A 21,730-nucleotide genomic window follows, 5' to 3' on the forward strand; every position below is an offset into this window, starting at 1 on the left:
TTTAAGTGGGAGAACTTGCACAATTGGTGGCTGACTAAATACTTTTTTTCCCCACTGTATGTGTATATGTGTGTGTGTGTGTGTATATATACAGTTGAAGTCGGAAGTTTGCATACACTTAGGTTGGAGTCATTAAAACTAGTTTTTCAACGACTCCACTAATTTCTTGTTAACAAACTATCGTTTGGCAAGTCAGTTAGGCCATCTACTGTGTGCATGACACAAGTCATTTTCCCAACAATTGTTTACAGACAGATTATTTCACTTATAATTCACTGTATCACAATTCCAGTGTGTCAGAAGTTTACATACACTAAGTTGACTGTGCCTTTAAACAGCTTGGAAAATTCCAGAAAATGATTTCATGGCTTTCGTAGCTTAGGATAGGCTAATTGACATCATTTGAGTCAATTGGAGGTGTGCCTGTTGATGTATTTCAAGGCCTACCTTCAAACTCCGTGCCTCTTGGCTTGACATCATGGGAAAAGCAAAATAAATCAGCCAAGACCTCAGAAATAGAATTGTAGACCTCCACAATTCTGGTTCATCCTTGGGATCAATTTCCAAACGCCTGAAGGTACCACGTTCATCTGTAAGTATAAACACCATGGGACCACGCAGCCGTTATACCGCTCAGGAAGGAGACGGGTTCTGTCTCCTAGAGATGAACGTACTTTGGTTTGAAAAGTGCAAATCAATCCCAGAACAACAGCAAAGGACCTTGTGAAGATGCTGGAGGAAACCAGTACAAAAGTATCTATATCCACAGTAAAACGAGTCCTATATCGACATAACCTGAAAGGCTGCTCAGCAAGGAAGAAGCCACTGCTCCAAAACCGCCATAAAAAAGCCAGACTACAGTTTGCAACTGCACATGGGGACAAAGATCGTACTTTTTGGAGAAATGTCCTCTGGTCTGATGAAACAAAATAGAACTGTTTAGCCATAATGACCATCGTTATGTTTGGAGGAAAAGGGGGGGGCTTGCAAGCAGAAGAACACCATCCCAACTGTGAAGCACGGGGGTGGCAGCATCATGCTGTGGGGGTGCTTTGCTGCAGGGGGGACTGGTGCACTTCACAAAATAGATGGCATCATGTGGAAGGAAAATTATGTGGATATATTGAAGCAACATCTCAAGACATCAGTCAGGAATTTAAAGCTTGGTCGCAAATGGGTCTTCCAAATGGACAATGACCCCAAGCATACTTCCAAAGTTATGGCAAAATGGCTTAAGGACAACAAAGTCAAGGTATTGGAGTGGCCATCACAAACCCCTGACCTCAATCCGATAGAACATTTGTGGGCAGAACTGAAAAAGTGTGTGCGAGCAAGGAGGCCTACAAACCTGACTCCGTTACACCAGCTCTGTCAGGAGGAATGGGCCAAAATTCATCAAACATATGACCCAAGTTAAACAATTTAAAGGCAATGCTACCAAATACTAATTGAGTGTATGTAAACTTCTGACCCACTGGGAATGTGATGAAAGAAATAAAAGCTGAAATAAATCATTCTCTCTACAATTATTCTGACATTTCACATTCTTAAAATAAAGTGGTGATCCTAACTGACCTAAGACAAGGAATTTTTACTAGGATGAAATGTCATTAATTGTGAAAAACTGAGTTTAAATGTATTTGGCTAAGGTGTATGTAAACTTCCGACATAAACTGTATACAGTGCTGTGAAAAAGTATTTGCCCCCTTTCAAATTTTCTCTACTTTTGCATATTTGTGATACTGAATGTTATCAGATCTTCAACCAAAACCTAATATTAGATAAAAGGGAACATAAGTGAACAAATAACACAACAATTACATATGTATTTTATTTATTTCATAAAGTTATGCAACACCCAATTCCCCTGTGTGAAAAAGTAATTGCCCCCTTACACTCAATAACTGGTTGTGCCACCTTTAGCTACAATGACTCCAACCAAATGCTTCCTGTAGTTGTTGATCAGTCTCTCACGTCGCTGTGGAGGAATTTTGGCCCAGTCTTCCATGCAGAACTGCTTTAACTCAGTGACGTGTGGGTTTTCAAGCATGAACTGCTCGTTTCAAGTCCTGCCTCAACATCTCAATTGGGATTAGGTCTGGACTTTGACTAGGCCATTCCAAAACATCAAATGTGTTGCTTTTTAGCAATTTTCATGTAGACTTGATTTGTGTGTTTTGGATCATTGTCTTGCTGCATGACCCAGCTGCGCTTCAGCTTCAGCTCACAGACGGATGGTCTGACATTCTCCTGTAGAATTCTCTGATACAGAGCAAAATTCATGGTTCCTTCTATTAAGGCAAGTCGTCCAGGTCCTGAGGCAGCAAAGCATCCCCAAACCATCACACCACCACCACGCTTGACCTTTGGTATGATGTTCTTACTGTGGAATGCAGAGTTTGGTTTTCGCCAGACATTACTGGAACCATGTCGTCCAAAAAGTTATACTTTTGAATCATCTGTCCATAGAACGTTCTTCCAAGAGTCTTGATGATCATCCAGGTGCTTTTTGGCAAACTTGAGTCAACTTTTTGGATGAGATGGGTCCCATTTATGTCTGGCGAAAACCAAACTCTGCATTCCACAGTAAGAACATCATACGAAAGGTCAAGCATGGTGATGGTGGTGTGATGGTTTGGGGATGCTTTGCTGCCTCAGGACCTGGACGACTTGCCTTAATAGAAGGAACCATGAATTTTGCTCTGTATCAGAGAATTCTACAGGAGAATGTCAGACCATCCGTCTGTGAGCTGAAACTGAAGCGCAGCTGGGTCATGCAGCAAGACAATGATCCAAAACACACAATCAAGTCTACATGAAAATTGCTAAAAAGCAACAAATTCGAGGTTTTGGCATGGCCTAGTCAACGTCCAGACCTAATCCCAATTGAGATGTTGTGGCAGGACTTGAAACAAGCAGTTCATGCTTGAAAACTCACACGTCACTGAGTTAAAGCAGTTCTGCATGGAAGAGTGGGCCAAAATTCCTCCACAGCGACGTGAGAGACTGATCAACAACTACAGGAAGCATTTGGTTGGAGTCATTGCAGCTAAAGGTGGCACAACCAGTTATTGAGTGTAAGGGGGCAATTACTTTTTCACACAGGGGAATTGGGTGTTGCATAACTTTATGAAATAAATCAAATAAATATGTAATTGTTGTTATTTGTTCACTTATGTTCCCTTTATCTAATATTAGGTTTTGGTTGAAGATCTGAACATTCAGTATCACAAATATGCAAAAGTAGAGAAAATTTGAAAGGGGGCAAATACTTTTTCACAGCACTGTGTATGTATGTATGTATGTATGTATGTATGTATGTATGTATGTATGTATGTATGTATATCTATCTATCTCGCTCTGGATAAGAGCGTCTTCTAAATGAGTTAAATGTATATGTGTATTTATAGATAGATATATGGATATGTGTATGTATGTGTATATATAGATAGATAGATAGATAGATATAGATGTGTGTGTGTGTGTGTGTATATTTGTGTGTGTGTATCTACCTCACGTGGTCTGGAAATAGCCCTGGCCCTGACCCTAGCTATCCTTAGTCTGTGGATCTAACTTATTTTATCTTTTGTAATGGCAGAGGACATTATTACCTGGCTGAAGAGCTTTGACATGCCTCTGGAGGTGATCAGCGCCAGTGTGGAGACTCTGTGTCGACTGGGCAAGGCGGAGGCAGTCAGTGACACACAGGTAGTTTTTGTGTGTGCGAGTCTGAGAAAATGTTGAGGCCTAGGCCCAGATATTTGAATAAATCCCAAGAACTCAATTCCAATATTTAATTTGGAGTGTATTAGCTAACCAGAAGTTGAATTATGCTTTGCAGACATTCCTTAACCAACACTGTGGAGAACTAGTCTCGGTCTGCGAGGCGTATCTTTCCGGCGTCATCCTGAATGAAAAAGGAGCACAGAACTTCAATGAGGATTTGGTGGTGAGAGGAATTAACGTCTAAACAGAATCACTCATTGACAGGTCCTTTGAATACTATTGCAAAGCAAATGTAAACCGGATCTTTTGCATATTAACTGGGCTTCATTGGGGTCATCTTGCCCATCTATCTACCAATTCAATTTTTTCCCCTGTCAGGTAAAGCACCTGTACACACTAGGCGTGGCGTCGCTGCATTGTCCCTCCAAAGTGGGCAAGCGCATCGTGCTCCTGGTCCAGTCTGTCCTCACCTCCAGCGTGGAACAACAGTCAGGTATTTGAATACATTATTCAGAGAATATTAGAATGTTACGGAGCCCTTAAGTGGCAGCAGGGGGGAAAACCTTGGTAAAATCATCTGTTGCACAGTATCTTTGGTCACATTGAATTTATCAGTCTTAAGCATTGTTCTTCTGGTCCATTCACAACTATGTCGAATGTTTCTTTCTACTGTACATGTTTTGTGTGCTTCGTGTTCTAACAGAGGGGTCAGAGGAGCTGGCCGGCTCCCAGCCTCTGTCTCAGTTTAAGGCCTCCTCCATGCCCAGCAGCGTCCGGGCTCATGCTGTCATCACTCTAGGTATGATCTCACCTCAGACCACCTCCCTGGAAATGAATGTATTTTTAGCTGAGACACTGTCCAGAAAAAAAACTTTGCCCCTACACCATTGTGTAATAGATATATGGTAGTAGAGTATGGGCCTGAGGGCACACACTGAATGTGTTGTAATGTTTTTAAAATTGTATAACTGCCTTAATTTTGCTGGACCCCAGGAAGAGTAACTGATGCCTTGGCAGCAACAAATGGGGATCCATAATAAATACAAATACCATAAGCACTCAGCTCCAAAAATAACTGGATAGCTAACTCTCCACCCCTCCCATCTCCCTCCAGGTAAGCTGTGCCTGCAGCACGAGGAGCTGACCCGCAAGTACCTGCCGGCGTTCGCCCGCGAACTGGAGCTGTGCAGCGAGCTGGCGGTGCGCAGTAACGTGGTGGTGGTCATGTGTGACCTGTGCGTGCGCTACACCAACATGGTGGACCGCTACGTTCCTAACGTGTCGGCCTGTCTCCGCGATAAGGAGCCGCTCATCCGCAAGCAGACCCTCACCATGCTCACTAACCTGCTGCAGGTAGGACTCAGACACGCTACAGACAGCGCCCTCTGCTGTACCGGTTGTGGCCGGAGGACAATAAACTGACTGAAAATGAAGTGCTACTATGGCTTGATTGTGATGATTTAAAATGTATCAATCTTCTTGAAAATGACTATTCCCTCCTAAATGTTGTTCTCAGTCGCTGTAACCCTGGAAATATATATACTTGGAATTCCTAAATTCAGGTTGCCAAAGCCACAATGTAAAAGTTTTTCCTCAATAAACCCGTCACTGTCAGGAAGCGGGTAAAGAATGATGAATAGTTTCTGTTGCTGTTTGTAGGAGGAGTTTGTCAAATGGAAGGGCTCGCTGTTCTTCCGTTTCATTGCAGTGCTGGTGGATTCTGATCCTACCATTGCTAGGTAAGTGGTGATCATTCATATGTATGCTGTCACCAGTTCCAATGCACTCATTACAAAAAGCAACAAATGAACATAAAGCTGAGGGAACTGGTAAATGAATCCCATCGCATATTTATTTCCATTCCAGTCTGTGTGAGTACTGCCTGGTTCACCTCTTGCTCAAGAAGAACCCAGTGATGTTCTCGCAGCACTTAATCGAGTGCATCTTCCACTTCAACTCCTATGAGAAACACAAGACCTACAACAAATTCCCTCAAACGGCCAGGTACAATTATGCTCCTATTTTGGGCTAAAAGTAGTTTTATATTGGCTACCAATTACTTTCTACGAGGAAGGTGATGAGGACTATTCTAAATCAGTGATTCTGAACTTGCACTTTTTGGGATATTGCTGATCAGCCCCTCAGATGGTAAGATGGTCACAACGAGACATTTGCACAGTAAAAATGCTTTATTTTCAGTGTATGAGTAGTATTGGACTTGTTCTTTACTGTTGTAGTGTGATTGTGAACTAGCTAGACTATTGAACTGGCAATTCTATTCGAGCAATTGTGTGAAATGGAAATGTGTGCCATGTGTTACAATGGACTTAAGGGTGTCATTTTCGATAGCAATTATGAAGTTTGCCAGTCCCTAGTCCATTACAGGTTGGGAAACACTAGTAAATGTCTGTTTGTTTCCTAGTGAGAAGGCTAAGTTCTCCTTGAAAGGAGCCCAGAACAAAGAGAGGAGGTTCAGGATCTATAGGTTCCTGCTGGAGCACTTCACAGACGCCCAGCGCTTTAACATCACCATCAAGATCAGCCAGAACATCCTTGGTAAGAGCTCCAAGAAAACTGTTCTACATTGAAATTACATTTACTCTTCAAATGTATGCACCTCTGTCTCTCTTGCTCATATGCTCTCTTTGCCTCTCCCTCTCTTTCGCTGTGTCTCTGCCTCCACCCATCCCCCTCAGCGTGCTTCGTGGATGGGGAGCTGCCTCTGGACGGTGACGGGGCGGCAGTGCTGGCTGAGACATTTGGGATCCTCAGCCTCAAGGAGATCAAGCTGTCAGCGCTGAGCGGGGCGGCGGGGGCTGGTGGCGACGAGCCGCAGGAGGACGAGCAGATGGCCATGGCGAAGGCCGTCATGCAGGTGGCCCAGAAGAAAGTGGTCTCACAGGTATGTTGAGCTTTGAATAATGGTATTAGTAAAAATAAATGATGAAAAGGGGGGCCGGGACTCATTGGATTTGGTTGCAATTGAAGCTTTGTTTAATTCTTTACTTTTACAAGCAACACATCTTAATAGGACACACAATGTTGTATTATAAAACAATTGTAGTAGTACTGATAATATTGATGATGTCACTATTTAGCAGTCATTTATATCCGAAGTGACTTGGAATAAACATGTATTTGTCCCACACTACTTAAACCTACAAATGTTGTGTTCCAAGCCACTAGAGGGTGCCAACGGCTAACGAACAAACCTCATCCATCCACCCACAGGTCCAGAAGAAAGTGTTCATTGAGAGCATGATTCCCATCATCATTAATCTGAAGAGCATGCTGGAACAGAAGCGCTCGCCAGTCCTGAAGGACCTCATGGGCTACCTCCAGGTAAGGCAGAGAGGGAAGACAGCCATCATCATGACATCACGTCCGGAGTTTCCCAGTCAAAACTGTTCGCTGCTCTGGCACCCCAATGGTGGAACAAGCTCCCTCACGACGCCAGGACAGCGGAGTCACTCACCACCTTCCGGAGACATTTGAAACCCCACCTCTTTAAGGAATACCTGGGATAGGATAAAGTAATCCTTCTACCCCCACAAAAAAAAAAAAAAAATTTTTTATTGTAAAGTGGTTAACCCACTGGCTATAGGGTGAATGCACCAATTTGTAAGTCGCTCTGGATAAGAGCGTCTGCTAAATGACTTAAATGTAAATGTAATTGTCAAGTATAATGTATGATAGCGTCCTTAGAAATTTAGAAATGTAAAATAAATTAAAACAACATAGACATTTTGAAAATATATTTAATAACTTAGGACTGAGCACAGTTTGCCATTCAAGATGTATCCCATAACAATGTTTGTAGCCACCAGGATAGTGAATACTGTGGAGGAGGGCTCTTCTGATTCCAACGCTACATTGGAGTCATTCAATGTCCCTTTTGATTAGCTGAGGTGATTTGGTCAAGTGTGAAACGCTCTTATCTAGAAACATTTGATATTTGATTGCGAAACAGTTTTGGTAACCTTGAACACTTAACTTAATATAATAATGATCCAAAAATAACTTTACAAATACTAAAGATACACTTACTGTTAGCTGTTTTACCACAGATTTCCAGTTTTTTTTGTCAAACACCACTTTGAGCCAACGTTTTTGTGTTCTCTCCGGAGTTTCCGTTAGCTCAGGAAGTGTCATAGTTCAGGTAAATGTGCAACTAGGGATGTTAACCGTTAAGCGGTAAGCTACTAAAAATACATTTGACTGGTCATACTTAAGTCTGTAGGTTAATTAGCATAATTTAGTGGAATTAAATTAGCACGTGTATTTTCTGTCCCGAGAGCAGCTCCTCAAAAAGCTGGTACTGGAGTGAAACATACTTTTATACGCACAGTCATTACGCAACAAATAACAATTCTAAATGCAATCACGTGTTAACTGTTTTGATGGCCACGATTTAAAGAGCTCCTTTTTTTTTCTCAATTTATAATTAAAGAGCGCCTCCCATTCGAGTGCGTAGGCTACAGTCAACGGTAGGCAGGCTATCAGCGCATCACCCACCACTTTGCAATGTGAGCTTGAGGCAGTATCATTGTTTGAAACCTGAACGTTTAACTTTACTTCAAACAAGCAGTATTGGAAAAACATGCCCAAACACTATTGCCTCTGAATGCAACGCTTACCCCAAAAGTTTGCAGAAAACATTGAAAGGAGCTGACACAAAGGAGTCTGTGCCTGTGCTAGCAGTTAGCAAGCATGCACAAACATGCAAACACAGGCCACCAAGGAGAGTACCATCTGTAGCTCTTCAACTTCAGAGATGGACTCTGGTGCAGAACCTAACAATTTGCTCCCGCCTACCATAAAGCCAGTGGTGAAGCAGAGGCCGGTCAGAGGGCTGTTGTAAACTAGAGAAGACAGACATTGGTTTTCATATCAAGTTTATTTTGTTGTCCAGAAGCCAAAGGCACAATCCTAGTCATATTAGAAACCAATCCTAGTTGTTTCTAACAGAGATTTTCATCTCTGTCACATATGGAGCCGCTCGCATTAAGTACGCTGTTTTGCATTTTTGCAAATGTTTTATTAGTTGCTTAATTACAGGAGTTGCGTGTTCAATAATAGCTTTTTGACTGTAAGACGATAGGCTTTCTATTGTTGCATCTTGATGAAAAATGTCCCATGCATGCATGCATAGTATTTTATGTTGGTCATGGCATTTTACTGTTTGGAACCAATTTTGTTGACCGGTTAATGAGGGTCTGTTAGTCGGCAGCCAAATTTACTAAAATGTGCATCTATGTGCAACACAAAACACCTTGTGGAAATCTGTGTTAAAGTGGCACACAGTAAGTGGATCTTCTGTATTTGTGAAATTATTTTGGGTTGATATGAAGTTTCGGAGGTTTCCAAAACCATATTGCACGGAATGATTATTAACGGTTAGACAGGGTGTCGGGACTATTGTTCACATTGGCTGCGCTGTAGTCAATGGTTCGAATGAATACCCAATGGCTGTATGACCCCTTGGGTTCTCAAGCTAGTCTTATCCTAGATCTGTTCTTAAGGGGATACAACACTTCTCCCTGCTGTCTAGCTGACCATGCAGGACTACCGCAGTGAGGTGAAGGAGTTCTTTGCGGCGGACGAGCAGCTTGCGGTAGAGCTGGAGTACAACCTGAAGATGTATGAGGAGAAGGAGAAGGAGCAGGAGATGAAGGCCCACTGTTCCCTGGGAGAGGATGCTGCCTCTGGGGGCACGCCGGTGAGCACTAGGCCTAGTAATGGAGGGAGGGCTTTGAAGATAGGAGTACTTTATTACAGCCCTTACTCTTTGCTGCTAACAGCCTGAATAGCAATCCATCAGGAGCCCTGCTGCTAATGAAGGCATCAAGGGACGATTCCTAACTTCCACTTAAGTCAAAATCTCACTTGCATTGATGTCAATAGGTGAAGATTCTATTTAAGTGGAAGTTAGGATTCTTTCCCAAGATGGCAGCAACAATAACTCATAAACATACATATTTTGGGTCAAATACGGAAGTATCTGTTCCTGTTATTACAAAATAATTTAGATGGATACTGTATCTGGCTGTAAAAAATAGAATATGTCTGACTCAATGTCAGTTGGCTACATATCCCATACATACTCTCATAATTGACTCCTCCACCATACCTCCCCCTCCCTGTCTCTCAGATCCTGGGCTCACCTGCCGCTGCCCACAGGTTCCTCCAGACGGGCTTTGCCACGCCCCAGCCCGTCGTCCCCAGCCACCGAGTCCTGCTCACCCCAAGACTTGCCCAGTCAGACAGGTACAGCTCCTAGCTGCATACATGCACAATGCTTTCATACCTATCTACCAGGGTTTCTGTTATGAAAATTTGGCTCATGACAAGATTTTTATTTATCGGACATATGAGAAATGTACCTGTCATCCATATGTATTAGGGCGTCCACCCACGCATCCAGCACCATCAATAAACAAGGGATATTGGCCATATTTACATGAGCCACATTTACGTGTCCTTAAAAATGGCCTATGACAAATACACTATTCCTTGTGTTTCGATGTGTCGCATATGCAAAACTTTATAGCCTATTGTTTTATTGGTTTTTACTTTCCTAAAACAGTAATTGTCCACATCACAGTTCAGCTGTCTGAGATTTGAGCACTAAATGCATCAGGGCATTGCATGCATAGGTTTAGGTGTCCACTGTATATTATTAAAAAAATAAATTTAAAGGAAGAGAAGCTTAGGCCTAGCCCCAGAGAGGGACAGATGGAGATTTGCCGGCGGCTTGCTACAACACCGACATGCATATATCTATACAGATATAGGTGTACAGAAGGAAGCTAATTCGTGAATTTATCTGAATATTTGTTTTAAAGATAAGCATTATGTTAGATTATAAGAGTGACACTGGTAGTCCTTAAACATTCTTCCTCACCTCAAGTTCAACTGGTGGAGTCCGTTGGAGCGCTGGTGTGCACTGCCTTCATATCATAGGCCTGCAGTATAATAGGCTAATAGCCACTCCAAACCTTCACAAAAGTTTCTAAACTTTATTAGGGTAATATCAAAAGTATCTCAAGCCGGGCCGGTCCTTGCCGTTCTGCCACCATAGGCAAAACACAAAAATGCTGCCCCCGCAAAACTAGATTAGTCCCAGTAAGCAAAATGACATTGAAAAGATGTCTAAAATGTATTTTCCAGATGTTGAAATCAGGCTCATTTTTGGTTCTGAATGAAAGTTGAAAATAAGTAATTTATAGACGTCTATGTTTGGGCCAAATCAAAGCTGGTCCAAACTGGACCAAATCTGAACCAAACAGAGACGTCTATGATTGGTTCAGATTTGGTCCGGACCGGACCAAAAACCAATGTCCATGGATGTGGAAATCAAGGCCGGTCCGGAACTGCACCATAAAAAGACGTCTAGTCGGCGTCGGTCCGTGCTCACTGGTGTAGCCTACAGTGTTGTCTGGAATTGCATTTTTCTACCGTTTGGAAAACACCAAAAAAAACGATGTCCGGACAGAACCAAAAAAATACGTCCAAAAAAGTCTGCTTGTGCTTACTGGGGTATAGCTTACCATGTCCGCCTGCAATGGAATTTTATGAATGCTCATCCATGTGCTAGGCCCACCATTTGTAAAACAGGCCATTGCGTTGGCTTTATTTGTCCTGATTCCTGTGACTAATCAATTTGGCTATTTATGGTATGGTTTGAATATAAGCTACCCAACTTTATCAGGAGTTAGGCCAGACAAAATTGATTCACTGTTTACGTAAAAATATTAAGTGGATAAGGAATAACAGTACTTTACCACATTGTCCTAGACACTTGTGCAGGCTCTAGGCCTAATGTGAGCTTCAAGAGTTATATTGTTCCATGCAAAAACCTACACTATTTTTCTTTAAAATAATGCAGATGTTACAATGTTTTTATAACCATGTGAAATGAAACACAATGGGAAGTATAAATTGTGACCGTTGCTTTATTCCTGGAAAAAAAAAAAGAATCGGATAAAAATCAAGAACAGACACCTTAACTAAAGTTGGCCGTGTGCAGTAGATCACCTACTGGGTGTCAACAAACAATGGCGATTCAACATGTAGAATCGTCTGGAAATGAAAATGACGGCCAATGTTCTGTGGTCAGAGGCAATAGCACAATCGCCTGCTGCTTTTTACTGTTCAACAGCACGGTCTGTTTTGTCCTTTCTTTGTTGTTTATTCTGGTCTCTAGGGTGTTCATTTCTGTTTAAATCAAATCAAATCAAATTTTATTGGTCACATGCGCCGAATACAACAGGTGCAGACATTGCAGTGAAATGCTTACTTACAGCCCTTAACCAACAGTGCATTTATTTTAAACAAAAAAAGTAAGAATAAAACAACAACAACAAAAAAGTGTTGAGAAAAAAAGAGCAGAAGTAAAATAAAGTGACAGTAGGGAGGCTATATATACAGTAAAATAAAGTGACAGTAGGGAGGCTATATATACAGGGGGGTACCGTTGCAGAGTCAATGTGCGGGGGCACCGGCTAGTTGAGGTAGTTGAGGTAATATGTACATGTGGGTAGAGTTAAAGTGACTATGCATAAATACTTAACAGAGTAGCAGCAGCGTAAAAAGGATGGGGTGGGGGGCAGTGCAAATAGTCCGGGTAGCCATGATTAGCTGTTCAGGAGTCTTATGGCTTGGGGGTAGAAGCTGTTGAGAAGTCTTTTGGACCTAGACTTGGCACTCCGGTACCGCTTGCCGTGCGGTAGCAGAGAGAACAGTCTATGACTAGGGTGGCTGGAGTCTTTGACAATTTTGAGGGCCTTCCTCTGACACCGCCTGGTATAGAGGTCCTGGATGGCAGGGAGCTTTGCCCCAGTGATGTACTGGGCCGTACGCACTACCCTCTGTAGTGCCTTGCGGTCAGAGGCCAAGCAGTTGCCATACCAGGCAGTGATGCAACCAGTCAGGATGCTCTCGATGGTGCAGCTGTATAATTTTTTGAGGATCTGAGGACCCATGCCAAATCTTTTTAGTCTCCTGAGGGGGAATAGGCTTTGTCGTGCCCTCTTCACAACTGTCTTGGTGTGTTTGGACCATGATAGTTCGTTGGTGATGTGGACACCAAGGAACTTGAAGCTCTCAACCTGTTCCACTACAGCCCCGTCGATGAGAATGGGGGCGTGCTCAGTCCTCTTTTTTTTCCTGTAGTCCACAATCATCTCCTTTGTCTTGGTCACGTTGAGGGAGAGGTTGTTGTCCTGGCACCACACGGCCAGATCTCTGACCTCCTCCCTATAGGCTGTCTCATCGTTGTCGGTGATCAGGCCTACCACTGTTGTGTCGTCGGCAAACTTAATGATGGTGTTGGAGTCGTGCTTGGCCACGCAATCGTGGGTGAACAGGGAGTACAGGAGGGGACTAAGCACGCACCCCTGAGGAGCCCCCGTGTTGAGGATCAGTGTGGCAGATGTGTTGTTGCCTACCCTTACCACCTGGGGGCGGCCCGTCAGGAAGTCCAGGATCCAGTTGCAGAGGGAGGTGTTTAGTCCCAGGATCCTTAGCTTAGTGATGAGCTTAGAGGGCACTATGGTGTTGAATGCTGAGCTGTAGTCAATGAATAGCATTCTCACGTAGGTGTTCCTCTTGTCCAGGTGGGAAAGGGCAGTGTGGAGTGCGATAGAGATTGCATCATCTGTGGATCTGTTGGGGCGGTATGCAAATTGGAGTGGGTCTAGGGTTTCTGGGATTATGCTGTTGATGTGAGCCATGACCAGTCTTTCAAAGCACTTCATGGCTACAGACGTCAGTGCTACGGGTCGGTAGTCATTTAGGCAGGTTATCTTAGAGTTCTTGGGCACGGGGACTATGGTGGTCTGCTTGAAACATGTTGGTATTACAGACTCAGTCAGGGACATGTTGAAAATGTCAGTGAAGACACTTGCCAGTTGGTCAGCACATGCTCGGAGTACACGTCCTGGTAATCCGTCTGGCCCTGCGGCCTTGTGAATGTTGACCTGCTTAAAAGTCTTACTCACATCGGCTACGGAGAGCGTGATCACATAGTCGTCCGGAACAGCTGGTGCTCTCATGCATGCTTCAGTGTTGCTTGCCTCGAAGCGAGCATAGAAGTGGTTTAGCTCGTCTGGTAGGCTTGTGTCACTGGGCAGCTCGCGGCTGTGCTTCCCTTTGTAGTCTGTAATAGTTTTCAAGCCCTGCCACATCCGACGAGCGTCAGAGCCAGTGTAGTATGATTCAATCTTAGACCTGTATTGACTCTTTGCCTGTTTGATGGTTCGTCGGAGGTCATAGCGGGATTTCTTATAAGCGTCCGGGTTAGAGTCCCGTTCCTTGAAAGCGGCAGCTCTACCCTTTAGCTCAGTGCGGATGTTTCCTGTAATCCATGGCTTCTGGTTGGGGTATGTACGTACGGTCACTGTGGGGACGACATCATCGATGCACTTATTGATGAAGCCAGTGACTGATGTGGTGTACTCCTCAATGCTGTCTGAAGAATCCCGGAACATGTTCCAGTCTGTGCTAGCAAAACAGTCCTGTAGCTTAGCATCTGCGTCGTCTGACCACTTTTTTATTAACCGAATCACTGGTGCTTCCTGCTTCAGTTTTTGCTTATAAGCAGGAATCAGGTTTATTGGAGCTCTCGTAATGAACTGCTTTCCTTCTTGCTTACACACTGGGCACATTGGCCTGACATGTTGGAATTGTTGTTTGAGCTTCACCACCTCTTCCCCCTCAAGAACATCTGGACATCCACAATGGACACACACATCTGGGAATGACACTGATTGCTGAGTAATACTGCGTCTCCACTTGCATTCCACTGGTTAGCCCCTTGAAAGCAACTACCTGCTCATGATATGGATTGTCTTCTTGGAAAAGCTCTGAACCACATGCAAAAGTGTTCTCATCCCGAATGCATTGGACTGCTTTCTGTTCTTTAGACAGCTTGCTTTTGGCATACAAGCACCTTGGTTTCTCACATTCAACACAGTTGATTGTCGCTCTCACCTTTGCACTGACCATGTCAGCACTCCTCTTTACATTTTCTATATTTGGTGTCAGAGAAGGCCTATCCTTGTCAGTGGTGTCCAAGCTGTACAGATCATCAAATTTCTGGTACTCACGTCTGTCTGCTGTCAATGTTGCGATCAGGCACAAACCTTCATTTCTTAAATTGTTCTTCTGGCTAGCGTGGAGGACCCAGCATGGATCTTCTCCCTTGCATTTCTTCTTATTATTATTCTTATTCTTCTTATTATTATTCTTAATACACAAATTAACATTAATGAACATTATTCACATAGGATGTATAATATAAGGCAATATTCTATCATATTCAAAAATTATTGGGGAAAAAAGTAATGCAGGAATGTATTCAGTTCATTCAGCTACTTAATGGTATAGCTTAACAAGGCTTTAACAAATTAAGACCATACAAATATAAAGGCCTATCATAGACTACCCTTTCTAGGAGAAATATGCTATTGTTAATGAAGGGCAATCCTTCGAATTAGGTCAAATGAATGTAACACTGGAAAAAGTGCAATCCAATCTCGTAATTTAATGTGATTTATAGGGTAATAGAGTAGACTATAAAAAAATATATCTACATCTAATTCAAGAATAACTGACAATAAATAATTGTAATAAAATTCAAAAGATCTGAGCGTGTGATCTGACGCTGTTTGGTCTCTTGCACATCAACTTGGGAAAGCCTCAAGGAAGAGCGGACAGTGCATTATAAACAAAGTGCTGCATTTATTGCCCAAAAAAATAACATCTGTTTTGTTTATTTTTTGGGGAAAAGTAATGCAGGGCTTCCGTTAAACAGTAATTCATCTTTGTCCGGCCTTATCGTGAGCCTATTTGCAATGTGTTTACACAGCGGGAAATGCAGAAGTATTCTCTTTTTCGCAATGATCAGCTTGTCAAAAATGAATGGATACAAACTTGAAGCCACTGGTCAACCCTCCCCTAACCCGGACGACGCTGGGCCAATTGTGCGCCACCATATGGGACTCCCGGTCATGGCCGGTTGTGACAGCCTGGAATCGAACCCCAGGCTGTAGTGACGCCACAACACTGCGATGCAGTTCCTTAGACCGCTGCACCACTCGGGAGGCCGTTAGATATTTTCTTTTAACGGAACGTTGGAGTGCTTCAGAGATGCATCTCTCCAACAGCACCCTGGAGAGGCGCACTGGGAATGGACAAGCAAAATATTTTGCGCCTTTGACAAAGTGGCACTGCTTATCAAAGGGCGGCATCAGCGCTCACCTAAAAAGCTCATATGCCAATTGTCATTGTTTTTGGGCAGAATTATGTGAGGTTGTATGTGTTGTTGGAGGTGTGTCTTGGCAAGTTTAGCTCAGAAAATGCCGCCCTCGTCAATCTGCCGCCATAGGCGGACGCCTAATCCTGCCTAATGAGCGTGCCGGCCGTCAAGTCCTTCTTTATAGGGGAAATACAAGCAGGATATTATATTGCGGCAGTTGGAACTTAAAATGGCTCAACAATATGAAACAAAACACTTGTGAAATGGTTTAAACCTTCACAAAAGTTTTAAATAGGCTATATTGCAGCAATTACCAGGAAGTGCCTAACGTTACCGTACCCAACAAATGACAACAATAGGCTGATGATATTTCATAAATAGGCCTACAATAATGATATACTACAATAATTATAAAACAAATGATTATAAATACAAAAAAAGTATCTACCTGAATAGTGAGTTGCACAGTAGCCTGCCTTTGGCCACACCAATGTTCTTCTCATCTTTGTCCACTACAATATTAAAGTGCCATATGGAGGACATCCCCCTTGTAGGCTTTTTACTATAGGCATATTCCAGGGTTTCCATTAGGAAAATGTGGCGCCGGACATTTTGACCAACATTTTAAATTACCGGACATTTGATAAATGTACCTGATCCATATGCATTGGGTGCGTAACCTGATTAGGGTGTCTACACACGGTGCGCAGAATGACCGAGATCACATTTAGAATATGGTAATTCATATTACCAGAACATGCAAGTTGAGGATGCAACGATGTGCAGTCCTTACCGAATTCTGATGTACGCTTTGAACATGTTATTGAATGGAATTTAATGGAATTTATTTAGGTAAACAGACATGTACAACAAAATGTACAATGTGGACCCAGAGGATATCACTTGAAAGTATTCATTAAAACGTTTGTTTCCAAAGTGGTCCTCGGTGGTAAAAACAATAACACATATAATGATTAAAAGGCAAGACAAAATTACAAACAACCATAAATACATATATTTAAATTGCACTTTTCCCTAACCTTAAAAATCATCCATATTAATTTCACATTATAAAATCTATTCATTGCACAGCATACCTAACATTCAAATAAATACACCTGACCAGCAGTAGGGGGCACAAGGGGCAGTGGAGTGGTTTCTCTTACTTAGACAAACTGAAAAACCTTTGCCTGCTTTTTAAAGCTATTTCTACTTTTTCTTTGCTTGATCTCCAAGGGGAGGCTTGGAGAGACTCTTGTCTAGACAAATGCCTGTATAGAAAAACGTGCTCCTCGCAATACTGTTTACTCTTGGGATTTTACAAGACATAACACTAGCTCTGGTATTGTAACATTTTAGTCATTTAGCAGACGCTCTTATCCAGAGCGACTAACAGTTAGTGAGTGCATTCATTATTTTTTATATATTTTTTTTTCATACTGTCCCCCCGTGGGAATCGAACCCACAACCCTGGCGTTGCAAACGCCATGCTCTACCAACTGAGCTACATCCCTGCCGGCCATTCCCTCCCCTGCCCTGGACGACGCTGGGCCAATTGTGCGCCGTCGCAGGGATGTAGATCAGTTGGTAGAGCATGGCGTTTGCAACGCCAGGGTTGTGGGTTCGATTCCCACGGGGGTATGAAAAAAATAAATGTAAGTCACTCTGGATAAGAGCGTCTGCTAAATGACGTAAATGTAAATGTAATAACATTATTTTGCATGACCTGCATTCTCTTTTTCAATTTTTTTGATAGCCCACTACACCAAGCAGAGCAGGCATAATCAAAATGACACTGAATCAAGGTTGAGACAAGCAGTTTCTTAACTTTGATGTTAAAATATCTAGTGTTACGATATAACAATTTCAATTTGTTTGCCATTTTAGAAATAATTTTCAAAGCATTCAGGTCTCCAGAAAGGGATTGATCTAGGGACACACCAATATTTACATTTTAGTCATTTAGCAGACGCTCTTATCCAGAGCGACATACAGTTAGTGTGTGCATACATTTTCATACTTACACTTGTTTTAGATTCAATCTCCTTGCCTGCACAGTTAACCTTTATCTTGTCAGCCCTAAGCAATCTATGTTTTGTTCCAAACAAAATCGATTCAGTTTTTCCCAAATGTAGCGACAATTTGTTGTCAGTCAACCAATGTCCAACAAAATGCAATTCCTTACTCAGGGTCTCCTCTATGTAAACTGTATCCTTCCCTGATACCAGTATGGCTGAGTCATCAGCATAAAGCAGGAGTTTGCACTTTACTGTATCTGGCATATCATTTAACGTATATAAGAAATAAGAGGCCCTAAAATTGATCCCTGCGGTACTCCACAGGATATTTCTTTGGCCTCTGACAGAACATCACCAACGTTACATACTTGTGTTCTGTTGGTCAGATAAGACCTAAACCAATTCTGTGTTGCATCATTTAGACCCATGCATTTCAGTTTCATCAGGAGAATATCATGGTCCACAGTGTCAAACTTTCTGCAAGTCTAACATGACCATACCTGTATTGTTCCTCTTCTCACTTTCCCGCTTGATATGCTCAAAAAGGTGGATAAGGCAAGTATCAGTGGAATGAGCTGTTTGTGCTCGAAGGTATCCCTCAAGTTGATTAAAAACGAATCTCTCAACAACTTTGGATAAGGTGCTGAGGATCAACACAGGCCTGTAGTTTCCTACATTTTTTTTTTTTTACTACTCTTCTTGTGGAGCGGAACCACCTGGGCTGTTTTGAAATCATTTGGAAATGTACCACTACTAATAGAAAGGTTTACAATATGCGTTATCATTTTAGCAGTGACACAAGCACTATCCTTTATGAATTTTGCAGGAAGGTTATCCAGCCCAGTTGCTTTGTTTGTGCTCATTAAGCACAGTACAGTCGTGGTCAAAAGTTTTGAGAATGACACAAGTGTTGGTCTTCACAAAGTTTGCTGCTTCAGTGTTTTTAGATATTTTTGTCAGATGTTACTATGGTATAATTACAAGCATTCCATAAGTGTCAAAGGCTTTTATTGACAATTACATTAAGTTTATGCAAAGATTCAATATTTGCAGTGTTGACCCTTCTTTTTCAAGACCTCTGCATACCGCCCTGGCATGCTGTCAATTAACTTCTGGGCCACATCCTGACTGATGGCAGCCCATTCTTGCATAATCAATGCTTGGAGTTTGTCAGAATTTGTGGGGTTTTGTTTGTCCACCCGCCTCTTGAGGATTGACCACAAGTTCTCAATGGGATTAAGGTCTGGGGAGTTTCCTGGCCATGTTCCCCGAGCCACTTAGTTATCACTTTTGCCTTATGGAAAGGTGCTCCATCATGCTGGAAAAGGCATTGTTCGTCCCCAAACTGTTATTGGATGGTTGGGAGAAGTTGCTCTCGGAGGATGTGTTGGTACCATTCTTTATTCATTGCTGTGTTCTTAGGCAAAATTGTGAGTGAGCCCACTCCCTTGGCTGAGAAGCAACCCCACATATGAATAGTCTCAGGATGCTTTACTGTTGACATGACACAGGACTGATGGTAGCGCTCACCTTGTCTTCTCCGGACAAGCCTTTTTCCGGATGCCCCAAACAATCAGAAAGGGGATTCATCAGAGAAAAGGACTTTACCCCAGTCCTCAGCAGTCCAATCCCTGTACCTTTTGCAGAATATCAGTCTGTCCCTGATGTTTTTCCTGGAGAGAAGTGGCTTCCTCGCTGCCCTTCTTGACACCAGGCCATCCTCCAAAAGTCTTCGCCTCACTGTGCGTGCAGATGCACTCACACCTGCCTGCTGCCATTCCTGAGCAAGCTCTGCACTGGTGGTGCCCCGATCCCGCAGCTGAATCAACCTTAGGAGACGGTCCTGGCGCTTGCTGGACTTTCTTGGGCACCCTGATGCCTTCTTCACAACAATTGAACCTCTCTCCTTGAAGTTCTTGATGATCCGATAAATGGTTGATTTAGGTGCAATCTTACTAGCAGCAATATCCTTGTCTGTGAAGCCCTTTTTGTGCAAAGCAATGATGACGGCATGTGTTTCCTTGCAGGTAACCATGGTTAACAGAGGAAGAACAATGATATCAAGCACCACCCTCCGTTTAAAGCTTCCAGTCTGTTATTCTTACTCAATCAGCATGACAGAGTGATCTCCAGCCTTGTCCTCATCAACACTCTCACCTGTGTTAACGAGAGAATCACTGACATAATGTCAGCTGGTCCTTTTGTGGCAGGGCTGAAATGCAGTGGAAATGTTTTGGGGGGATTACGTTCATTTTCATGGCAAAGAGGGGCTTTGCAATTAATTGCAATTCATCTGATCATGCTTCATAACATTCTGGAGTATATGCAAATTGCCATCATAAAAACTGAGGCAGCAGACTTTGTGAAAATTTATATTTGTGTCATTCTCAAAACTTTTGACCACGACTGTAGATTGGAAACGTTGTCCTCCGTTACCATGCACAGCTCAAACAAATTATTTGTGATACCTTTGCTATGGTAAAAGTTCTTAATGAAAGACAGGCCATAGTGTCCAGAGCAGGTCGGTAACTTCTAAACCAGAGATGAGGCTATAGTGGTAAAAAATTTGTTAAAGTAATTTGCAACCTTTGCCTGGTCATAGCATAAAACATCATCAATATCCAGGCCAATACTACAGGATTTTACTTTATGGGGAGTTTTTGAGCCAATGTCCTTTAGAAATGTCTACAGTTTACGAGGCTGATGTAAGTTGTCATTAACAGCATCTATGTAATGTTGGGATTTGGCCTTATCCATTTTGTATCTTGCCTGGTTTCTACAGTTAATATAACCATCATAATCTTGTTGTAGATTTGTCCTTCTGAATTTGTCCAGGTAGCGATCCCTTTTCCTTATGAGGTCTAAGATCTCGGAAGTGATCCATTTCCCTGACCGCTGTTTGATTCAAATTTGTTTAATTGGAGCCAGAGAGTCGAGTGCAGACAAACAGATCTTTAAAAAGATACCAAGCTTGATCAAGATCATCACAGTTTAGTACATGAGACCAATCCAAAGTTCCAAGTTCTTCTAAAAAAAAACGTTCCTTTGAGTATTGTTTCATAGACCGTACCTTCTTGTAGTTATTACCTGGCTCAAGTGGCATTTTGGATTTCTTACGGGTACAGTAGGTTACCATATGATCACTAAACCCAATATTTAAGACTCCTGACTGACCAGACGTTTTCTTGGTCTGATACAATAATAAAATCCAAAGTTGATTTACTGTCAATACACACCCGGGTTGGCTCAACAATCAGTTGTTTTAGTCCAAATAACGGATTAAAGTTATACAGGGCATTTACTAATGTACTTTTCTTGGGTGATAACTGCACATTTGTATTAAAATCGCCAAGCAGAATACATTGTAACTGTCCACATTTACTTACCTCAGCCAACAAGACGAGTAACGAACAGCAAAATCACTAGCCTGGCAGTCTACTATAGTAAAAAAGTTTAGGCTACCTATTCTATTGGTCAGCTTGTCGATAAAGAAATAGCCTATTCCAAACACTCTGGGACAGTTGTGGGACGATGGATCCCAAATTCATACAACCAGTAGGCCTAGGCTACATGAGTCTGATGCAACAGTTCAAAATGTTTAGTTGATAAACTATTATTTATTCACATTATAAGCGCAGCAATGCGCACAACACAGTAGGCTACACATGAATGTTCCATAATGCTAAAGGCCACTGCACATGTTAGTGGTTTCATGTGACAGATGAAA

General features: G+C 42.5%; 1 protein-coding gene across 1 annotated transcript in view; it reads left to right on the forward strand.

Moving 5' to 3' along the window:
• Positions 1-21,730, forward strand: part of ncapd3 (non-SMC condensin II complex, subunit D3) — a 42,966-nt gene that overhangs the window by 14,786 nt on the left and 6,450 nt on the right. The window contains exons 19-30 of the mRNA XM_041893810.2: positions 3,599-3,708; positions 3,842-3,949; positions 4,105-4,219; positions 4,430-4,525; positions 4,841-5,079; positions 5,386-5,465; positions 5,593-5,730; positions 6,149-6,282; positions 6,423-6,628; positions 6,958-7,068; positions 9,278-9,445; positions 9,878-9,993. Coding sequence (XP_041749744.2) covers positions 3,599-3,708; positions 3,842-3,949; positions 4,105-4,219; positions 4,430-4,525; positions 4,841-5,079; positions 5,386-5,465; positions 5,593-5,730; positions 6,149-6,282; positions 6,423-6,628; positions 6,958-7,068; positions 9,278-9,445; positions 9,878-9,993 — 1,621 coding nt within the window. The remainder of the gene's footprint in view (positions 1-3,598; positions 3,709-3,841; positions 3,950-4,104; positions 4,220-4,429; positions 4,526-4,840; positions 5,080-5,385; positions 5,466-5,592; positions 5,731-6,148; positions 6,283-6,422; positions 6,629-6,957; positions 7,069-9,277; positions 9,446-9,877; positions 9,994-21,730) is intronic.

The sequence above is a fragment of the Coregonus clupeaformis genome, chromosome 13, assembly GCF_020615455.1.
Source record: "Coregonus clupeaformis isolate EN_2021a chromosome 13, ASM2061545v1, whole genome shotgun sequence".
Lineage (NCBI taxonomy): Eukaryota > Metazoa > Chordata > Actinopteri > Salmoniformes > Salmonidae > Coregonus > Coregonus clupeaformis.